The sequence below is a fragment of the Gossypium hirsutum genome, chromosome D06 (assembly GCF_007990345.1).
Source record: "Gossypium hirsutum isolate 1008001.06 chromosome D06, Gossypium_hirsutum_v2.1, whole genome shotgun sequence".
NCBI classification, from domain to species: Eukaryota; Viridiplantae; Streptophyta; class Magnoliopsida; order Malvales; family Malvaceae; genus Gossypium; species Gossypium hirsutum.
In genome coordinates this window covers 11,060,378-11,084,573 of record NC_053442.1, presented here as the reverse complement: position 1 = coordinate 11,084,573, position 24,196 = coordinate 11,060,378, and the positions used below count along the sequence as shown (strand labels likewise).

The following is a 24,196-nucleotide window of genomic DNA, read 5'->3' as shown; positions in this document are numbered from 1 at the left end:
TTCGATGAAGTTTTGACGACATAAGAATTCCTGTTGAACCTCAGGAATATATAGGATACAAATGACATGTCATTAGGGGTTACTGTATTTTGGGTGCTGGTCTCGTACGTTTATTGGTGGCTGAGTTTTCGACATGTGTTGTGGTTACTTTACAGCTTGGTGAGCAACATCGTGTAGCTACGTCTTAACTGACAGCTTGTGTCAACAAACCCAGTTATGGCTCTAGAGTGAGCATCGACATGAGATATGAGATAGTGGTGATTTTGACCACGTATTGGTACTTAGTGTGAGAGATACCCGAGTATCCAAGAGTATTCCAAATGGTTCAACGGGAACAGTGATGATACGAAGTTATACGATATTGATACAAACTAGTGAGGTATTCATGTGAAATACATGAAATAATTCATTTTGATATATTCATACATGGCTAACATGATTGTAGATTATGTGTTAGGCTTTGGGCCAAATGGAGTTAATCTATGCCTTAATTTTGCTTATATTTGTATTTCTAGTTATACGAATTGACTAAGCTTAATTGCTTACTCTATTTATTTTTTCGTGTTTTATAGTTCTTCAAAAGCTCGCTCGATTTGGAAGTTGTTGGAGATTGCGTCACACTATCAAATACTCATTTTGGTACTTTGAACTTTATATTTTGGGTAAATGGCATGTATAGATGTTTTGGCTAATGTAGCCTATATGTCTTGTTGTGTTTTGGCCATTTAATTTGGCTTGAAAATGGTTTATGTTTGGTTATGGAAATATGTCTAAATGACCGTATGGTATGTGGTGTATAGTTGCTATGTGAATGCCTTATTTGTGAATTGGTATTTTAGCTACCAAATGGTTGAAATTCAGATGTGGTATGCATGTTGAATTTAGGCACAATGTCTCATATATGAGTTTGATCATTTAGGTATATTTTGTAAGTGTGATTGATATGTTTTAAAGGGGTTAATGGATGTGATTATGGATATCATGTTGTATGTGTGGATATTACATGTTATAAACTTGATATTGGTTGGTTTTGAATGCTTATTTATGCCATGGTTGTATGTGCATTATTGAGCTTAGATTGGTACCACATTGGGTGAGAAATATGGCTTGGAAAATGGCCTATTTTTGTCCACACGGGCAGAGACACGGGCATTTTTCTCAGCCGTGTGTGACACAGTCGTGTGTCCCTGATACTTCTTTAGAAATCAAGTAAGTAACTTCACACGGCCTAGCACACCTTGGCCATGTGGCTCAAGTTAGTATACCCTCCAGTTTTCACATGGCCTAACACACGGGCGTGTGAGGCCATTTCAAAAGGTACACGGGCATGTGGGTTGGCCGTGTGACCCAAGTCAGTGAGCTACACGGGGTCAGACATGGGCTAGGACACTACCGTGTGTCCCCATTTTGAATTCCCACATGGCCTGAGACACGGGCGTGTCTCTTAGTCGTGTGAGACACACGGCCTGGTCACACGGGCGTATGTCCCCTGCACTTTGAAAATTTTCAATATTTTTCTAAAAATTCCTCCAGTACTCGGTTTACTCTCGAACCACATTTAATGTCTATTTGGGGCCTCGAGATCTTGTATTAAGAACTATATGAATGAATTTGAATGGTTTTTAATTTGAATGAGAAATGAATATGAAATGTATGATTGTTTGATTTTATAAGTCTGGTAATGTTCTGTAAACCTGTTTCGGTGCCCGATACGGGTTAGGGGTGTTACAGTTAGTATGGTTTAATTGCTAACTTTTGACATTAGTAACCAAATTGAGTAAATGTAAATCCTATCATGAAATCATGTTAGAAGTAAAAAGTATAAGGTCCTTAATGAAAGTAAGTGAAATCAAATTTTAATCCAAAACTAGGAATGAAATTATGGCTATTTCAAATTCAATGACTAAATTGAATAAAATGTAAAATTTTAGAGGCATTGAAAAATAAGTTTGTATAGATTCATTCATGTCATGACATAATATGAAAATGATTAGTATTGATTAATTGTATAGAGCAATAATCGAATCAACAGAGAAGCATACATTATCAAAAGATAGTAAATTGGTGTTTATTTTGAGCTTAGACATTATAGCATGTATACGGTAGTATCTTGTTGAGTAAATGGTCAACGTTGATGCCTTTGTGATTGATGAACATAAGTTTTTGGTATGGTTTAGAATGCTAAAGGTTATAAGTACATCAGTTGAAATATCTTGTTAGGTGGATGAACTTAGAAATGGTATATATATATTTAAGCATGTTATATAGTTAGTATGTGCTTGATCATTTCAAGTCAAGTTTGTTAAATTGCTTGGTTCTTAATTGCATATTGAACAGGTTTGAGATGATAAATGAAATGATTAATGCATGAATGATTGAATTGAAAAATTGATTAGGTCTAAATGATGAATGTGTATTGAATATCATGTTAAATGATTGATTAAAATTATGTTAAACTTGTTTGGCATGTTTTGGTTAGGTAGAATTGCTAGTTGGTTTTTAATGTTGAAAGGTTTTGGTTGGAAGCTATGAAATAGGTACCAAAATGTGCATTTTTCCAAGAACAGGGGCCATATCTCGACGACCAACATCCCATATCGCAACGTCGACCAACAGTATGTGACATTGCAATGTCAATATGCATGAAGTTGCGACGTGACTTACTGTGTTGGTGATGTCTCGACATGAAGATTTTGAGGTCATGATGTTGACTCGAGATTTTCTGAACTTTACAATTTAGTCCTATTTTTAATGCTCGGGTTAACAAAAGAGCTTTCATAAGCTCGTATAAGACCTAGAAATGATTGTATAACATAAATTGAATGTGTTTGATACGTAATTATATGTGTGAATGATTAAATGTTACCTAATTGATTGCAGTTGCTCCAACAACGAATGTAGCATCCCGTAGCTTAGATTTGGCGGTTGGGTCGAGCAAGGGGTGTTACAAAGTGTTTTCCATAAAAACTTAAACTTAGGCTATAAACCAAACAATAAACTTGTTTACACTCTAATTCATTCTCAAATACAAGTTCCTTAATAAATAGATAAGTGCTAAAAACTCTCAATACAAAACTTATATAAGTTTCTCAAATATATAAGCATTCAAGACTTGCTAACATACTAAATCAATTACAATCAATTCCCTAACTAAAACTCAATTAATCAAAGATATATAATATTATAATAAAGTACATGATACCGAGAAAATATTTAGAAACCAGTCTTCAATACAACACAAATCAATCTTTCAATTCAAGGGATCCAATTAGAGGTGATCATGGGTTGGGCTACTCGGCCCGGCCCGACGGCCTGCCCGAAAAATGGGAGGGTTCAGGTAAAAATATAGGCCTGAAATATGGGTTTGGACAAAAAAATGAGGCCCGTTTAGAAAACGGGTCGAGCCTCGGGTAAAACTTTTTTCCCGGGCCCGACCCGGCCCGAATTATATATTAAATATTTTTTATTTTTAATCAAATATATATTTTATATATATTTAATATATATTTAATATGGGCTGGGCCGAGCTTGGCTTAGAAATTTTCTCTCGAGCCGGGTTTGGACAAATTTTTAAGCCCATATTTTGGGTCGGGCCAGGCTCAGGCCTAGAAAACGCGCCTAAAATTTTGTCTGGGCCCAGCCCAGCATGATCACCTCTAGATCCAATTGCTTGATACGATCCAATTCAATCCTCAAGGTATTTTGCTCCAAATTAACCAATCTTCATAAAAGAGCTGTTGTACTTTCAGAATATTAACAAGATTCATAGCCTAAAGATTTTATTACAAAAATTGCCAACTCCAAATACGATGAATTATGTATAATGACACTGTAAGCCATTGCTTGCATAACTGCCTCAACAAAATGTATTATTTTGTATTTCTTGAAAATGAGTTCGTAACTCTTTGTAATGCAACGTCAAACACGATGTTAACCTTATCTCAAACCAACAAATTAGTGGAATAAGTGTCAAAACTTAATAACCAAAACCTGTAGCCTCCTTTCATACTTCAACTTTGAGTCTACAACTGTCTCCTTACTGTTTGGTTGGCCATAATAGCCAACACTATCCATTAGGCTTTTTTATTCAAATGTTTCTTATTCTGTAGAATACTATTGCAATTCTATTCAGGACTTGCCCCTTAAAATGGCTCATTCGGTGCTCATAAATAATGCCTCCATCTTTTTTGTTTCATATTCTAAAATTTAAGACAATTATGAGTAGTTTTCAACCATATCACTAGCATTTAAGCATTGTCATAGAACATAAACCATCAAAGCAAACATAAATTAAGAGAGTTTGTGGTCATTTGTTGTGTTAATAATATTTTGTATTATTTTTTTATTATCTAAGTATAATTTTTAAATTAAAATTATCTTTTAATTGTTTAATTTATTGCAAAATATAATTTATTTAAATATTTATATAATATATTAATAATATAAATAAAATATTTTTATTTAAAGGTAAAGTTGTCATTTGCAATTTATTCATTGTATATTCCTACCAATTTTCCATTCAACCAACTATTACTAGTTTATTATATTCAACTAATCAACCAAACTTAATACTAATACTTTTCTATTTCATTCTCATTGAATCGTTACTCAATTCCTATTTTGTAATAGGCCAATTTAGCCCAGACTCACAAAAAAAACCCAAAATAATAAAATAAAGTCCAAATCGAGTCCAAAATTATATCATTTGGCCCGATCGGAATAGCCCATTACTTGAAAAGGTTGAAGATCCATCTACAAGCTTGACGCATATGGAAACATAATCTTCAAGGATATGCAATCTTAGATATGATATGTAATCTTAGATATGATATGCAATCTTAGAAAATATGATTTTGTAATCTTAGAGATTTAATTTGTAGATACTCTTTAATCTTAGCCGTTGATGTAATTGATCTGTACCGTTAGATTTGGGGAGGCTCAACTATAAATAGAGGTCTCTCCCTTCATTGTAAGAACACTGGAGTTTGGAGCAATAATAATTCTTAAGAGCATTCACTCAAATTTCTCCCTCTCTTGCGTTCTTATTTTCTATGACTTGTTCTTATTTTGTTCTTCGATCATCTTCGTTTCTTTTTAAGTTGCTTTCATTTGAGTAGGATTTTGGTGGAGGAATTTCGTTGAATCTTCATATTGTGAGAGTTAGGCTGACTTAAGCGTTTTTTTAACATTTTTTATTTATCCATTTAATTGTTTAATCATTAATTATTCTTTTACTTTTATTCGTTTATTTATCCATCAACTTTCTTATTTATATATTGTTCATTCATTTAACCATTCTTATCATTCTTTTATTTTCTTTGATTAATTATACACTTTATTTGGTTTTAATATTATGTCACACATGTTGTTTATTTTTTAAAAACTCATGTTATAAATCATCAATTTTAAATTGTTTGATTATTTGCTTTAAATTTTTTTCCATATATTATCAATTGCAAATTATTTTATACTATCTATTTTATATACCATTTATTTTTAAGATGTTTTGTGTATAACTTGTTCTAAATTTCTTATTACACAATATTTATTTTTAAACTCATTTATATATTATTACTTTATATATTACCTATTTTCATTTTTTATATATTATTTATTCCAAACTTATACATATATTACCTACTTTTTTATATATATAATTTATTTATTGATTTGTATATTGTTGATTTCAAATTTCTTTTTCCCTTATTATTCATTTTCAAATTCATTATTTTTAAATTTGTTTACATTTTATTTTGCCTTATGTTTTTTTATACTCTTTGTTTTAAATTTTTTTATTAAAGTTTTTACGCATCGTTTTAATATTGCATCAATTTTCCCCAATTTTAAAAAAGAAAACTTTTAAAACTAAGGCAATATTCGGTACTTTTGAGCTTTGAGAAAATCGTGCCCTAACTTACTGGGATTCAATTTTTTTATCCAAATAACTGAATATCATTTTTAAACTTTAATGCATGAGACAAGCTTAGTTTCGAGGGTTAAAATGTCATATCCTAACTTACTGGATGTGACATCTTATTACTTTGGGACAATGAGGTCTTAACATCAAATTCGATTTATTCAGGTTTTTAAAGAGGATCGTATTTTAAAATCTTTTCAAATATTTAACATTAGGACGTTATTTAATCAATTAGGTACTAATTTTTGGGCGTTACGAGGGTGTTAATCCTTCCTCGTGCGTAACCAACTCTCGAACCCGTTTTCTCGAAATTTGTAAACCAAAATCATTATTTTAATAAATCAAAATGTTTTATTAAAATGATTAATCTCAAGGCGACCCGATCACACCTCGAAAAAAGATTGGTGGTGACTCCATTTTCGTTTTAAAAGTCGACCCCGTTTTTCAAAATAAAAATGGTTTCGACATATTTTATTCTATTTTAGAGAACTAAATATGCTATTAGTTATTTCCTTCCTCAGTCATCACTGTAATTTACTTCCCTTACAACTCAATTATCTTATCCTTTGAAAACAATCAATTTCTAAGCTTACAATGCACATACTAAGTTAGATTCTGACATAACAAGCTTGTTATACGCTCATAACCTCACCCAACAGGATCCTGCTAGCTGAAAAACCAAGCCTAGCGAATGAATCTCACTAACAAACGTTGGTTTCCACTTGTATAGCACACAAACCAACTGGAATACATAGTAAAAGGCCCTAAGAGGATGGCATGTGATTCCCTAGTTGCATCTAAACATACATGCAAGAAGCCCATAATAACTAATCCTTCAAGATTCCTTATTTAGGAACTCATCCATAGGACCTATCTTTCAGATTACGAGCTGCATGCATAGTACTAAATTGCGGTTGCGGTGTCTGTCGCGGTTGCGATTGCGGTGTCTATCACAGTTGCGGATGATGCGGACGTGATTTGTTTATCAAAAATCACAATATTTATAAAATATTATATTTACATATTTTTGCAACTATATTTTAATATTCTAATATTAATATACTCTTTTATATGTTTTATTTTAAAAATAAAAATATAATTTTATAGATAAAAATTCATTGAAAATAAATATGGACTATACAAATATTATCATACTAAATAATTGATAATAACAACCATAATTTTAATGAGTAACATATAAATAGTCTCACATTAGAAAAAGCATATAAATATTCTCACATTTTAACATGAAAAAGTTCATTTTACATAACTTAAAAAATACATAAATACAAATATGAAAACTTCATTTCTTACAATTCACCACCAAATTGAATGGCGTGAAGGATCTAAAGCATCTCCATTTTCATCACTGCCTTGGTTTTGATCCCTTCCCATTCCATGTGAAAAAGATATCATATTGTGTGCACCATAAGATGCATCATTTCATATGAAACATGTGGTATGGTAAATGGTAACCAATAAATCCATAGCTTGGATTTTGTTCAAAGTGAGGTGGATAATAAGTATTTGGTTGGTACGAATGAGACCCTGAGATGATTGTAACACCCCAAACCCGGCCTAAATATTAGGGTTGAATCTGGTGATGTCACATTGTAACACCCTTTACCCGTATTCAACGCTGGAATAGGGTACGAGGCATTACTAGAATAAATACACTTATAAACATATTAAACCGAGTTATAAAATTTCATCCAAATTAAAAACTTTCAAATTATTATCTTCGAGTCGCTAATTAGGGTTTATAAGGCCCAATACATACCCATTCATATGCTCAATATATCCGTTAAATCAATCCAATATTGAAGAATCCACTTTATGTCAGAATCAATATTAATCACAATCATAAATATTTTCATGTTAATTTCATATATCACTTACTGAACTTCGAATGTCAATTTACAAATATGTATTTCACTAACACATTCTGGTATACACAATGTTTAATTGATGAAATCATTTAATTGAGCTAAATTTCATGCTCACTCCAAATTTTCTTCTAAATCCATAAATGCTTTCACTTACCATTTACCTAACCAATTTCTCAAACCAAGCTATCACACAACAATAATACATCATCTGTGCTTCATGAATTCAATGTTCGAATCTTATCACCATCAAATCCATGTCATTTGAATACTTAAAGTTTATTCAAGCATATATTATTACGTTTCATATACCAAGCATATGTCAAAATTATGAATACGCAATCAATTCATTTGTCATTTATTTGACTAGCAAATTAACCTCAAAATTCATAACATTCCATTACTTAAAATATGCCATAAAACACTCCTTTAACATAAACTAGCACCATGGCCGAATTTTCATTATACTATTTATTACCCTTTTTTAGAATCACATAGCAAAATATTACAAATATGTATATATTTGAATACTATAATTATGCATCAACTTACCAACATGAGTAAATTCATGAGCCACTCATGACATCATTTCATGCCAAATATACCACAAACATATGCTATGAAACTTTATTTTCTCTCATGAGCTTACCATGATCAGTAATGCACCAATATAAGCATCACTCTTATTTCAACGTTTATCGATTATAATCAGGCATATAACCAATTATACACAATTCATTCATATACTTTATTGTCCTCCTCCTCCTCTCCATCCCACATCTTTTATGTATATAACATGCTTAAATAGCATTATACATAATTTCACTATTCACTTATATTTAAATTCAAAGTTGTCTATTTGAGTCAGGGTCACTAAATCTTTTTTATCTGGAGCTATAGAGCTCCAAATTAAGATCTGTTAATTTTCCCCAAAACTAGACTCACATATATTCTTACCATAAAATTTTAAGAATTTTTTTCCTTGGCCAATTAGTACATTTTATTCTTTAAAGTCACCCTTATTTCACTACACAACATCTCTGACCTCTCTTCACTAAAAATAAATTATCTCATTGTACAAAATTTTAATGATATTTCTGTTTATTTCCTTTGAAAATAGACTCATTAAGGATTATAAGCATATAAATTATAACTCATAATTATTTTTTTACAATTTTTAATTATTTTCCAAAGTCAGAACAGGGGATTCCGAAATCAATCCAACCTTGACTCACTAAAATTCAAATATCTCAGAATATATAACTTTTTTACTTGCTCTGTTTCTTTTATATAAAAATAGACTCATTAAGCTTTCATGTCATATCTTATTCACTCTCTAATTCAATTTCTACCATTTTTGGTGATTTTTCAAATCACACAACTGTTGTTGTCTAAACTGTTTTGTTGTAAAATGTATTCTTTCATAATTTCACTTTTTCACTATCTCAATTCCATTGAATTTTTCACATCTCATTCCAATAATTCATTTCAATTCATATACAATTCATTTCAATTCACCACTATATTCAAAGCACTCCAATTTCTCATTTCTAATTTCAAGTCAATCTTCAATTCAATTCCACATATATATTCATCATTCAATTACACTTAGTCGATTTTCCAATGAACACTTTGGAATAATAACAGATACACGGTGGAATCAACACATAGCAACCACCTTATAATCAATGATACCCGATTCACATAGTAGCCTGCACATAGTACTACACGTGATCAAAGCTATCCAGTACGCATAGTAGCCTGCACATAGTACTACACATGCGACCTATCATTCCGGTACACGTAGTAGCCTGCACATAGTACTACACACGTGACGAAGCAACTTCACTCGTATCTCTTTCATTCCGAAGGTTCAACCGAAAATTTTCACTTTTTCTCACTTTTCTTTTTACCATTCAATGTCAATTTCTTGTCTTTCTCAATTTATAATAACATATTTAGCTTATATAACATTCACATTATTCAATCCAGTCTAAAAATCACATTTTGGAAAAATTACATTTTTGCCCCTAAATTTTTACAAAATTATGATTTTGCCCCTAGGCTCGAAAATTAAACTTTATTCCTTTTTCTTATGTTTTATGACATGCTGAACATTTTTCCCTTCTATGGAAACATCAAATTCTTTCTCTAATGTGCACTTATGAACAATAATATTTTTTTGCCGATTATGCCGTTTCACTTGTTTTCACTGAAAATCGCTTAGCAAAAGTTGTTTAACCCAATTTCAAGCTTTATATTCTATCATAAAACATTAAAATAAACACATTTCACCTATGGGTATTTTTCCAAATATAAACCCTAGGTTAAATTATTGCTAGAATAAGCTAAATTAAGCCACCAGGACTTTAAAAACGTAAAGAACATTAAAAACGGGGCTTGGAATCACTTACTATGGAGCTTGGAAGCTTGAAAACCTTAACCATGGCTTCTCCCTTGCTATATTCGGCCATATAAAGAAGATGGACAAATTTTTGGGTATTTTGGCCTTTTTAATTCTTTTAATTACTAAATGACCAAAATGCCCTCAACTTAAAAATTTCCTATTTCACTTATCTCTTGTCCATTTTTTTCCAAAAAGTTAACCAATGGTATAATTACCATATAAGGACCTCCAATTTAAAATTTCATAACAATTGGACACTTCTAACATGTGGAACTCAACTTTTGCACTTTTTTACAATTTAGTCCTTTTGGCTAAATGAGTGCCCAAACGTCGAAATTTCTGAACGAAATTTTCACGAAATCATACCGTGAAATTTTAGACCATAAAAATATAATAAAAATAATTTTTTTCTCGTCAGATTTGTGGTCCCGAAACCACTGTTTCGACTAGGCCTAAAATCGGGCTGTTACAATGATTCACTCATTTCATTATCATTTGTAGCTAAACTATGTGATGATGAACCTGCAAATGAATCATGAAAGTGTTCTCTCATCCTCCCATGATTTCTATCACCCCAATCTCTTCTATTTTGTAAACTAATTGATGCATTTGTTTCATACGAACCTGGATTAGCAGCATAAGGATATCTAGTCACACCTTGGTCTCTATGAAGATTACTAGAATAAATGTGGCCATGTTTTTTTTCGTATGCACCTTCATTATTGAGACCAGGATCATCACCATCATCACTACTTGACGTCGATAGTTGAACACTTTCTTCATTAGATGGAGCAGGTGAAATGTCATTCATATCTTCACTTTGAGTTTCTTCATCAGTTTCATTAAGTAACTCTTCAGGAAACCATGAGAAATTCTATTCACTATCAAGCGTAGCATATTCTCTTTCTTCAATCCATGCATTTAATGGATCATCCTCTTCAAAAGTATTATCAAGATTGATCGGATTAAAACTTATTTCCAACTCTTGTGCAATTTTTCTTCACATGTGTCTTAGCTTCAACCTCATATTATAATGCCCATAAACTAATTTTTGAAGCTTTCTATGCTTGAGCCTATTTCTCTTCTTTTTTATGGATCAAACTAAAAGTGCTCCAATTACGCTCACAATTTGAAGATGAAGTTGTTTGACTCAAAACTTTGATAGCAATGCATTGAAGTTGAGGTACACAACTTCCATAATTAATCCACCATTCAGCTTCAAAAAAACATAAATAATAGGATACAATTCATAAAGTATTCATAAATATATCTTCATTATCTACAAAATTATAGAGGTGAGATTCTTTTTTACCAGATTAGTCTTCAGAATTGCAACTTGGGCTAACGATGTTCCAAAAGAATCCATTTTATCTCAATATAGCAAAAACTGAAAATAAATGAATTAGTTAGTTACAACATGATAATTTGTAAGTCTCTTTAAAAATTTAAGTATATAAATACATACCTGGATCATTGCCAAAACTTGATCATTCATGTTAGGCTCTATCATTTGTATAACATTTCTAACCCCATTAATGGTTTCATTAAGCACATCACTTGTGGAATTGCCTCCATATAAAAATTGCGGATTTAAGAAATATCCTATATAAAAAATATTATAATAAATATCTAAACAAAATACTTCACAATTTAAAAAGTTAAAAGTTTTACGAGTACCAGCAGAATGTAAATCACTATGAAGTTGATTACTCCATCTCCTATCAATTATTTCCCAATATTTCTTGTAATAGAGGCAATCTTTTTGAATCACCAACTTTGCTCTATCCATAGCTTCATAAATAAAAACCATAGTCAGTTTTTTTTATCACCATCACACATCCTTAATACTTTAACCAACGGTTCTTGGATCTTTAAGACATCAACAATCATTTTCCAAAACTGGATGGAGTTAATGACTTCCATCATGTCTAGTCCAGCTGGTTTTCTTGCATATGTGGACCTTCTTCATTTTAAAGAAGTCACCATTTCTTTTAGTGCTTGTTTGCTTCTAACAATACTCTCCAAAGCAATGAAATTGGTAGTGAATCTAGTAATCCCAGGTCGCAAGAGTTCTCTTTCCTGGGTATATCTCTTCATATAATCAATCGTCTGTGTATGATTGTATATGAAAGAAGTTATATTTTTTGCTTCATCTAGGACCCTTCTCACATTTTTTCTGTTGCCAATTTCTTCCAAAATAATATCCAAGCAATGAGCTGAACATGCTGACCAATACAAGTGCCTTCTCTTTTGCATCAACATTTTACCACCAGCTTTAATCGTTGCTTCATTATCTATAACAAATTGAACAATAAATTCTTCACCAATTTCATCCACCATTTTATCCATTATATTAAAATAATATTCAGCAGTATGAGAGGTAACACTGCTAGCATCACTTGACTTTTTAAAAATAGTACCTCTAGGACTATAAATCAAGAAATTGATTATATGTTGATTTCTAGTCCCTTTCCATCCATCATACATAATGGTCACACCTCTTTCTTTTTAGATAGGCTTAAAGGCATTCAGCCATTCTTGTATTTTCTTATACTCTTCTTCCAAATACACTCCTTTCACCTTATAAGCTGAAGGGCCCCTAATTTATTTTCAACTTCAACTGCAACTTGAAGTATAAGCTGTAGAAATTGTGACTCTGCAATTCTTGCAGGTAAAGCTTCATGCAATTCTTTCCTCTAATTGATTTCCCCAGCTTTGCTTTTGCATTTTTCAAGAAGCTTGTAGTGAGTTTTGGTTGCTTCGAACTTTTTGATCTTTCAAGAACAGGATCCATATTTGCTAATCTAGCTCCAGGAGAGTTAAAATTAGTCCATTGATGGTCCCTCCCACTTCTTTCAGAATTATGGATACTGAATGATCTCATAAATACTTGAGTTTTAGAACTACTACCTCCCCCAGTTTCATAAACTGAATCTTGATCAGTTCTTGCTCTTCGACGTTGCCTTTCTTCCCATTCAATTTTGGATCTTATACTATCACGTCTTGCAATAGTTAACTTATCATCATCAACATCACTATCACCATAATCTCCATGATCTCCTAATCTTATTCTTTCCTCCAATTCTTCTTTCCTCCTCTGCTTCACAATTTTTTCATTATGATATTCATTAAGCTGTTGAGCAATGGTTTTTCTAACTTCTGTCGAGACATTTGGACAAGGTGCTACATTCCCTTTTTTTGCTGCCAAATGCTCTTTCAACAGTGTTATTCCTCCTTTGATGACTCTTTCACAAAATTTTCATTTGACATTATTACGACCACCTTCAACAGGTTCTCCCCACCTCCAACCGTAATCATCACTAGGTGCTTCACCTTCTTTACTTCTCAAACGTGGCATTTTTTTTATAGTTGCACATAAATCATTATTATTAGTTACATGAGATCAAACCAGATAGTAAAATATTCAAAAATAAAATAATATTTATAAAACTTAAAACTAATAATAAAAAAATTAAAAAAAATGATACATAGATCATAATACTTATAACTGACACCACAAAATGATCCACAAAAATACCATATCTATTGTATCTTTTATTTAGTTCTTTCAACTTTCATGTAATAAACTAAGATAAATAGATTATTTAAACTAAGTAATAAACCCTAAATTAGCTGCGCATACTAATCAACCGCAATTAATAAAATAATAATAATTTTATATCATGCCTATTGTAATAACTATAGAGTTAAGAACAAGTCTTGAAATGGAAAAAAAGAGGAAGTGAACTCTTGAAATGGTGGAGAAGGATAAGTGAAATTTGGAACTCAAAGTTTCTATTTGCCTCTTCCACCCATTGATGGTTTATGTAGTGGTGTAAACTTTTTTTTTTGACACAATTCAATTTTTCTTTTAAATTTGTTAACTATTTTTAAGAGAAAAAGTACATGAAATAATATATATACTTATTCATTTCATACTCAATTTTTTCTCTTTATTTGTTGAATGATTGTACCAAAAGATTCTATCTTAGTTTTCCAATTTTATCAAATACTTCAAAATAAAATTTACACAGTTTACTTTAGCCCTTTACTTACATTTTACCCTTTTTTTTCCCTTTATTTATTGAATAATTGTACCAAAAGATTCTATCACAGTTTTCCAATTTTTTCAAACACTTCAAAACAAAATTTACACTATTTACTTTAGTCCTTTACTTACACATTACCCCTTTTTTTGTATTTGTTGAATGATTGTACTAAAAGATTCTATCGTAGTTTTTCAAACACTTCAAAACAAATTTTATTTACAAACTTTTTTTTTGCTTAGTCAATATTTATTTTATTATTGAAAAAAGCAACTGCAGAAATAGCAGTGCAGAAAGTCCAAAATCAGGACAATAACCAAACAACACAACGCCATCAACAAATTCTACCATTAAAATCCTTAAGTAATCATAAATAAATCTATAAAATTGTAAGTTGTAACACAAAACTTAAATGTAAATGAAAAGTGTGTATATATATCAAGTGTATGTAAAAGAAAAGTATGCGTATGTCATTCAAATCATAAAGTAATCACAAATAAAGCTTTACCCGATAATCTCTGCTAAGAAAAAAGTGATAATGGACATGCAATTTGTTGATTTAATGTAAGTATAATGTTGGAAGTCTGTTAAAAGTTCACAATTTTCGTAATGTTCTAAGGACCAAACAAGGATGTTTCAAGTTAAATATTTGTTATTATTTAACATCATTTTTTTCTTTTTTGCTAAGTCTAAAAATATTCGTGTTTCATCTATATGATTTCATATTTCGGATAATTTGAAAGTTTGTTGTGGAGTTGCGGTGCAATATATTACATGTTGCAGCGTTACGTAACGGTTTCAGACCGCAAAAGTCATGATGCAGTTCCCTCGTGGCGTCGCGCCAATATTGCGTTGCAGAGACCTTCAAAACTGTTACGATGCGGTTGTTCCACTGCGTTGCGGCCGCAACTTAATACCATGGCTGCATGAGCCTCACTTGCACTCTTTTACAGTCAAGAAGATCTTTACTAGTTGATACTCCGCCAAAATTATGACCATATTGTTTAGCAATGAAAAAACGTCAATATTTTAACTGATGAGACAACTATATTGAGGCATTAATCCTGTTTATGCTGCCTTTGACATGTTTGGTTGATTCAGACAACAAGAACAAAACATGAAGAAGACAACAATTTTCTGGGACTAGTGAATCATGTTTATAGTATCAAACAAAGCACATATATAATACACACACACACACACACACACACACACACACACACACACACACACATATATATATAGGAACCAAGCATGGGTATTGAGCTATCAATCAAGAAAAACAAGGTATGGGTATTGAGCTATTAAAATAAAACTGTGTTACTTTCACAGACATATTAACAGTAGCCTATGTTCTGGTCTGGCCTGTCTGATACAAACAATGTGTACATAACACTGTAGGCAGCCACATTGAGTTACCTCCACAAAAGGATTATATAATCAATGATCCAAAAAATATAAAGTATGTGTTGAAGAACACCTTTGATATCTACAGCTTTTGAGTCATCAGCTTTTCTGAAATCAGAACTCCACGGTGCCGGAAAATTCAGGATACACATATGATATCCGGACAACCTTCCTGAAATTCTCATCAGTTTATGAACACCAATTTACATGAATTTACAAACTGCCCATGCATCCTATATTCCCTGGTTGTTGTTAACTGCTTCTGGCATATAATCCCTGGTTGCACCCCAAAAACACTTGCTTGAGCAGGAAACAGAGATGATGAATCGTATTTCTTCAACACCATTTGGCTTCTTGCTTTGGAACTAGATGATCCATTTTGTTCATTCATGGCTACCCCAGGCATCTGCAAAACATTAGAATAAGAAGCACTTAGGCTTTGTTTCTTGTACGTCTTCTCCATGCCCTCTGCCGGTATGTCATCTTTAGTATTCGATGCAATTCCTCGATCTACATTTTTTATGATTCTTCTTGCTTCATTTAGTAAACCGATGGCACGCCAAGCATCCGCTACTAGCTGTATGGTGCTCCTCTCAGCAGAGATACCCTTCTCTTCCATAATCTGCAGGAGTTCTTCAGCTTTCCATGGCTGTTTTGCTTCCCCATATCCCCATATCAGTGTCTCATAAGTAGTCAAATTGGGGGTAATGCCGATTTCACACATTTTCTCATAAACTCTGGCTGCATGATTCATTTTTCCAGCAGTGCACCACCCACTAATGACAGTTGTGAAGATTACAACATTTGGTTGCACACCGAATTTGCCCATGGAGTTGAGGAGTGACTCAGCCTCTCCTGGCTCCCCAGCACGAATATAACCTTTCGCCAGGATGCTAAATGCGTGGACATCAGGTTCTATACCAGCCTTTACCATATCATCAAAGATCTCCTGGCATTTGTCCATCAGCCCTGCTGAGCTCCAGGCATTCATAATCGTACTAAATGTTATAACATCTGGTTTGACCCCGAATTCTTCCATCAGTGTTAGTGCCTGCCAAATTATGCTTCTTGTTAGCAAATGGTAACAAAAGAATATGGTAAAAGAGGTGATTTCAAATGCCATACAAGCGGCTAACAGAACCATGTGAAGCCTGTGTTTAAAATTTCCCAAAATTGGGACAGAACAAAAAAGAATTCCTAGTGCATGATTCCACTCGTATTTAAGCTCTTTGAACATTTTATAATTGACTAGATGAAAAAGAAGAGTTCTTTTGGGAAAAAAAAAACAACTAAGGCTGAAACTCACCTCATCAACTCCGTTTGTATCTGTAACATCTAGAAAACCTTTTACCAGAGAGTTGAAAACAACAAGATTTGGTTGAACTCCTAGCTCCTTCATCCTGTACACAAACCTCAAAGCTTCTGTCATATTACCTTCTTTACAATATCCGGTCACAATGATACCGCAAGTACGCACATTGGGAGCCACTTTGTTGTTTTGCATCTCAAATATCATCTGTTCTGCCCTATAAGTCTCCCCGGTCTGAGCATAGGCTCTTGCTATTGTATTGTAAGTGACAACATCAGGATGCATACCAGATGCTACCATTATATGCACCACATTCCATGCTTCTTCTATGTTCAGTTTGTTGCACCATGCTCTAATTAGAATGTTGTATGTTCTATCATTTGGTTGGACATTTCCATCCTGCAACATTAACTCTAGTAATTTTGAAGACTCTTCAGCCTTTCCAATATTTCCATATCCTTTCATAAGGGTATTAAAAGTACTGGTTGTAGGCTTACATCCACTCTTCTTCATTTTCTGAAAGATTTTCATTGCTTCTTTCACATTTCCAGACTCTGAAAAGGCATTGATCATAGCATTGAAGAGAATAGAATCAGGCTTCATGCCATTCTCTTCCACTTTGGAGATAAGTGAAATAATGGACTTGTAACGTTTCAGGCGGGTTAATGCAGACACAAGAGCCGTGTAGGTCACAAGAGTTGGTTTATGTCCTTCTTCTGTTAAGCTGTTGAAAATAAATTGAGCTTCTTGAGGCTTCCCCTTCTCAATCAAAATGTTCATTAGTTTTGTTCTTGCACGAACAGTCTGGCAACTGTTGTTTCCTGAGCAAACAATGCATTTGGAGCTAACTTCAGAATCTGCAGAACCTGTACCTGGATGTGATTGTTCCTTCTCATCAACATGTGATACCTGTGACATTCAAAGCCATCATTATGTGATCATTGCTGTACATATGATGAAAATGGGCTGATTTACTGTGTAGAGATCCAAGATAAAAAAATTGAACTAATAGAAAATCTTTTATCAATCTGAACAGCATCATTCTCGAGTTAATTACGATTACAGAAAGACACATGAAAATATGGAACCAGGGTGCAAATTCTTTAGTAAAGAACTTGATCTATTACAGAAACATTGATTTCTCACCCTGAGGCAGGCATGAAGGAAGCATTAGTTTTCACTTTCACGATAGTTATTTAAAGTATAACTTATTAAGTGTACGAATTCAATCTAACTAGTAGACTAGGACCAAGTTCTTTAGCAAAGACCACTCCTTAGGCTTCAATAATACTTGTCAATGACTCATCAAAAATGAAAATTGAACAATGTCCCAATTTTATAATTTAGCCAATTACAATTACAGAATAAACAAGTTGAAGCAACAATACCACAACTGCTGAAGCTTTGACTGGCTTCTTGCTCATGATTGTTCCCTCCTGATGCTTACCCATGGCAATGGACCTCCTGTTGGTCACACTGTCCAATGTTTCTTCTCCGCTTTTCACCATCTAATAAACCAGACTTGACTTTTTTTCAGATTGGAGATGATCATTTCCAGGCCATATGGAACTTGTTTTCTGACTCAATTTCCTCTGCTTGAAGGTTAAGCCTGAAGAACCTATCCTAAATAAAACCAGAGAGGAATGCAGCAAAATCAACATGTTATGCATCATTAAAATAAGTGAAGCAAAGAATGATTTTCAGCAAGAAGTAGGTTTGCCTGACGGCACCAAAAGGAAACTCTAAGAATAGAAGAACCACATGAGAAGATTCTTAAATACACCCAACTTAGTCCATGAAAGTGAATTTTAAATGTGTAGAAGGAACAGTAAAAATGTAACAAATAGCATGGAATATAAGTTTGTAGCATTTTCAACTTTAAGCAGTTCTCTTTATGTGAACACCTTTAAACTAATGTTAGTTTCCTTGTAGTGCCAATTACTGAAGATTCTAGCAAGTTTTATGTTCCATTTTAGCAAAACCTGCTTGTACAGCCATTCTTCCCATTAAGTCAATGAATATATCTAGCAAGTCCATGCTTCTAAGTTCTATAGTTCAAAGGTTGGACTGCCAGCAAATAAGAATCCAGTAATCTAGTCATCCCATTACAAACACACATAAGAGAAAATAAGAATGACAGGAGGCATTTGACAAATATCAGGACTTCAAAAATAGTATTCATAAAGATTCAAATATTCATCATAATTCTACCCACCCAACTCAGGTAATATTACATCATCCAATTCCAATAAAACATACTAACAGAGAGTCAGAGATATATAAGAACATAGGTTGAGAACACCCAATTCAACAGTCCACTCTACATTAATTCATGTTTTAGTCCACTAACTAATACAAAAAAAAAAAGAACTCTAAAAGAACAGATTAAAATGCAATTACCATGCATCATCACAAGCAAAGTTCAATAAGCAAAACCAGACCCTGGGACTAAAATCAAATCCTGCAAATGTTTACAGATAGCAATAATCTAGATTGAAAAAAATAAACCAAAAAAAAAAGAACCCAAAAAATTTGGAGAAGAGTTGATCATACCTCTATAGAATTCGATGAAAGAGAAAAGGGGCTTGGTATTGCATGGTTAAGAGTAGAGAGATTTGAGAGTGTGTAAACATGCAGGCAGCCGAATAAAGTTGAAATAGGGAAGAAGTGTGTTGGAGTGTAGTGGGTAGTGGGGAGTGGGTGAGTGGTGCTTGTGTTTTAGACGTCCAACAGAGATTCTTATCCACAAAATATTATCACAAACAGATTCTGTGCAAGTTTTTGTAAAGGGTGTCAAATTTTGGTTGCCACAGTACTTTGTACATTATTTGTGGAACCAGATGTTGCCACGATAGCTTTTGCTCAAATGGCCAACATTTTAGAGCAAGGAAATTTTCTAAATATTTTATATTTATACCGAAGATGAGTCTTCCCCGACCAGAGATTAATGCCTTTTAGTTTCCCTTTTGTCTTGAGTTTTATTAAAATTAAACTTTAATAACTGAAATAAAAATTTAACACTTCATTTGCTTCTATGATCTTTGTTTCTGTCGCCAACATTTTCTCCGGGCAGACAAAATTAACGCCGGGGTAAAACATCGACAATGTCGACGGTAAATCAACCGAGAAATAACAATGTATTCATAGCCTATAATGGGCAGGCATTCACCGGAAATTCTTCAAACACAGAACTCCAACAAAATTTTATCCATTTTCACCTGTTTTGGAGAGATGAACGTGAATGAATTATAGCGTGGGTGTTCAGAACCTTGATACCCATACATTAATCCAGCGTGAAAAGATGACCTTTTGCTCTTGCTTTTCAGTTTCCATTGATTGGAAACAAAAAAAATGTCTTCCTTTTATTATGAATAGAATATTTGGTAGATTGTTAATATAGTTTTTATATTTTAATAAGTGTTCCATAGGTATAACATCGTAAATTTTTAAGGTTGTTTGTAGAATAAAAAATTACATTATTAGTGTACCAAATACTAACCCTATATGTAACGTCATCAAAACTCCATTGGTCGTAAATAATATGATATATAATCTTAGCGAAATAAGGTATAAGATCAAAGAAAATGAAAGTTACAAGATATTGAAATAGAGTTAAATCAAGAAGCATAACATAATGTATTAAATTAAGGAAGGGAAATATTCCTAAAATTGATATATAATAAAAGTAGTAATAAATTGAATAATGTATACTTGATTTTTTGGTAAAATGAGAAAATGATATAAATATAATAAAGGAGAATATTGAGGAGTATTGAAAATAATAATAATAATAATAATAATAATAATTAAGAAGCAGGTTTTAGTATATTAATTTAAAGTAAGGACTAATCGTAAATATGTGAAATTTTTTTGGCTCAAGTGTAAAATTTCAAAATTTAAGGGATCGAAGTATAAAAATGTGAAATTTGAAAGACCACATGTGAAATAACCCAATTTACTATGATATGGAATTGATATGTAGGGACCAAATTGAATAGGTGAAGAATTGTAAGGGACTAAATTATAATTTTATTAAATTAAGTGATGATTCAATGATGGAATTTGAAAGATCAAAAAGAGTAAAATGATCAATTAGCAATAGAGAGGATTCTAGAACATAATAATGATGTTGATGATATTTTTAATTAATTAATTAGTTAAATATTATTTTATTAATATTTTACTTAGATATTTATTATTGTTTTATTTAGAAAATGGCAGTATAAAAAGAAAGGAAAGATGAAGGAAATTTATCATCCTCCCAACGTGAATGAAAGGGTGAGAAATGAAGTTTTTTTTTTTTTACAATTTAGTCATTTGCCATGAAAATCTATCTTTTTACCCAAATTTTTTTTAAAATTTCCTTAGATATTAAAGAGAGAAGATGAAGTAGAGATTCTAGAGAATATGTTCATCAATTTAGAAGCAAGAAAATAGTAGATGAAATTGGAGAAAATGAGAATGACAATTATGTGTAATTCAATGAAAGATGGTGTAAAGAATCATGGAAAAAAATACTTTCATTAAAATAGTTTGGATAGCAGTAGTGACTTAACTTTGAAAATTCACTAAAAAATTATAAAAATTTAGTTAGAGGTTGAATTAAATATGAAATTAAATTTTATTGAGCCTAGTTTCATATGGAAGAAATGGTGAAAGAAATGAGGTTTTATATTTTTAGATATATTAGTTTTTGTGAAACAAGGTCAGAGTGGATTTGGGTTCCCCTGTTTTGACTTTGAAAAATCATAAAAAATTGTAAAAAAATTATTATAATTTTAAATTTATATTTTTAAATTCTTATTGAGTCTATTTTCAAGAGAAACAAAAGGAAACATCATCTGAACCCCGTACTAAGAGATAATTAATTTTTAGTAAAGAAAGGTCGAAGCTATCAAGTAGCAAAACATGAGCAAATTTGAAGAATTTATTGTACTGATTGGCTAAATTATAAATTCTGAAATTTTTATGGTAAAAATATATTTGAGTCTAGTTTCAAAAACATCAAGCAGATCTTAGTTTCGAATTTTTTAGCTCAAGATATAAATAATTCAGTAACTATGACTCAAGTGGACAACTTTGATAGTGGAATTATAAATAATGTTACATATAAGCATGTTATATACTAAAAGCTAATGATTATAATAAATACATACATAAAATATGTGGAATGGAGAGGAGGAGGAGGATATATATATAGTAGATGATTTTGAAATGTTCCGAAATGGTTGTAAGTGATGGAATGATTAATACATGTAAGTATGTTTAAACGAATTGATAAAATAATAAGTGAATAATTGTTAATTGATCTGAGATTGAAATCTTTGTTAAAATTTTATGAAGAATTAAATTGATTGGCACAATTTAGAAATAAATATGAAATATATAGAAAGTGGGTAAACTACTTTTGAAAGTGCAAGTCCTCCAATGGTCTTATTTGTAAAACTTTAATATTTGTGTTAATTTTATAAACTTTGTTATCTTTAATTAAATATCATGTTTTTATGAGGACTTGAGATTAGAAATAGATGCAAGTGGATTATATGTAAAATGAAGTGGTGATTATGACACCTAAATACGGTTTAGGTATTGATATAAATAAATAAAAATAAAGCGTGGAGCTTGTAGGAAAATGGAGACAACGTCAAGACATCAAGTTTGTCATGTCACAACGTGGAAACCCCAACGTCACGACAACAATTTAAAATTTTTTATAAACTTTGCAATTTGTTCTTTAATCAATTGTAGATGTTTTAATGAGCTCATTTAATTCATAATTAGTTCTGTTGTAAATTCAATTATTACTAAAATGAGTTAATGGTATACTTTAATTAAATAATATGATAAATTGATCTAAAATTTTCAGTATTTGCTCTGGCAACGAATGTGACAATCTGGTGCCTTGACTTAACGATCGGGTCGAATATGGGGGTGTTACACTATATTTAATTACAAAATGTAAGTTATTTTTCTTTTAGAGGATTCAAATACGGTTTAATAAACAAACAACATTTACCATTCAACTTACACTTCAACTTCGGTCTAAAACTACATCAAATTGCTTATAACATATAACTTTAACTATAAAGTTATTCAAGGTATTAAGGTGTATAATAATGGTGGTTCATACAGTAAGTTGTGTGAAGGAACATTAAGGATGGAGGTTTAGAGTGTGTAAAAAGGTTAAGAGAGTTGTCGGAAAGTGTTCCTATACTATTTAGCTTAATTATATATATTTCGTGCCTCTTGCTTTGGTTCTATTGTTACGTGCTGCAAATCAAAATCCGTGAAAAATGTATACGAAACATCCCATATTGGAGGTCATATAATTAAATGAGACTCATTTAACCCACTTGAACTATCCCGATTTGTGAAACACATGGAAAAACCCATCTATTTGAAGCCTTAGTGGCCCACTAGAACATTCTAGTAAAACTAGAGTTACCACAGTGAATATTGTAAATCCTAAGGGATAAGATTGTATAAAATTTAAATCCCTCAGGACTCTCATCTTGTAGATAGACTTTAACATTGACCGTCGATGTGATTTAAACTGTACCATTGGATTTGGGGTAGCTTAACTATAAATATAGGTCTTCCCTTTCATTTGTAATCAATTCATTCTTGAGTAATAGAATACTTTTAAGAGAATTTACTCAAACTCTTGGTCTGCCATTATTTTCTTATGGCTTTTATGTTCGATTCGAGTTCTACTTTCGCTTTATTTTGGTACCTTAAAAATTTTCCTTTGTAAATTATCATTTTCAAGAGCAAGACTGACTTTGGAGAATTTGAAGCAAAGAAATCACCTAAGGTATTGCAATTTGTTAGACTAAAGTTCTAGCCCCATGATAGTTGGTATCAAAGTCAGTGTTTGGTAAAACATCGATTGAGATGATGAAAGGAGTAGATGAGCAGATTGAGCCTAGGGAAACCTGTGAGAAGGGTAGGAAAACTAGCAGATCACGATATATTATGTCAGCTTTGGAAGATCGAGTGACCAATATCCAGTAATCCATGGGTAGTGTGAAAGAAACACTCAAGGTAGTTAAGGGACACACTAATGAGTCGGACTCAATGAAAGAGCAACCTAAGGAATATGTGGTGGAGGCTCTTAGTTCCAATTTGGATGTGATGAAAGGGCCCCTCAATACCACTATGGATGATCAGAACAAAAAGCTGAATAAGAGAGATGATGCTCTCAAAGCTATTATCATAACTTTG

The 24,196-nt window shown here is 32.0% G+C and overlaps 1 protein-coding gene across 4 annotated transcripts; it reads right to left on the bottom strand.

The window, feature by feature from the left end:
• Positions 1-15,529: 15,529 nt before the first annotated feature.
• Positions 15,530-19,916, bottom strand: LOC107901241 (pentatricopeptide repeat-containing protein At5g21222). 4 transcript variants are annotated; one of them, XM_016827166.2, is made up of 5 exons: positions 19,526-19,916; positions 19,373-19,433; positions 18,361-18,595; positions 16,970-17,881; positions 15,530-16,714 (listed from the first exon to the last, which is right to left on the bottom strand). In XM_016827166.2, exons 3-5 carry the CDS (start codon positions 18,478-18,480, stop codon positions 15,848-15,850), a joined length of 1,899 nt encoding a protein of 632 aa, XP_016682655.2. In that variant the 5' UTR covers positions 18,481-18,595; positions 19,373-19,433; positions 19,526-19,916; the 3' UTR covers positions 15,530-15,847. The 4 variants fall into 4 exon arrangements, with proteins under 4 accessions (XP_016682655.2, XP_016682656.2, XP_016682652.2 ...); XM_016827167.2 differs by having other exon boundaries at positions 18,361-18,590; positions 19,526-19,688; XM_016827163.2 differs by lacking the exon at positions 19,373-19,433 and having other exon boundaries at positions 19,526-19,852.
• Between the last annotated feature and the right edge of the window lie 4,280 nt (positions 19,917-24,196).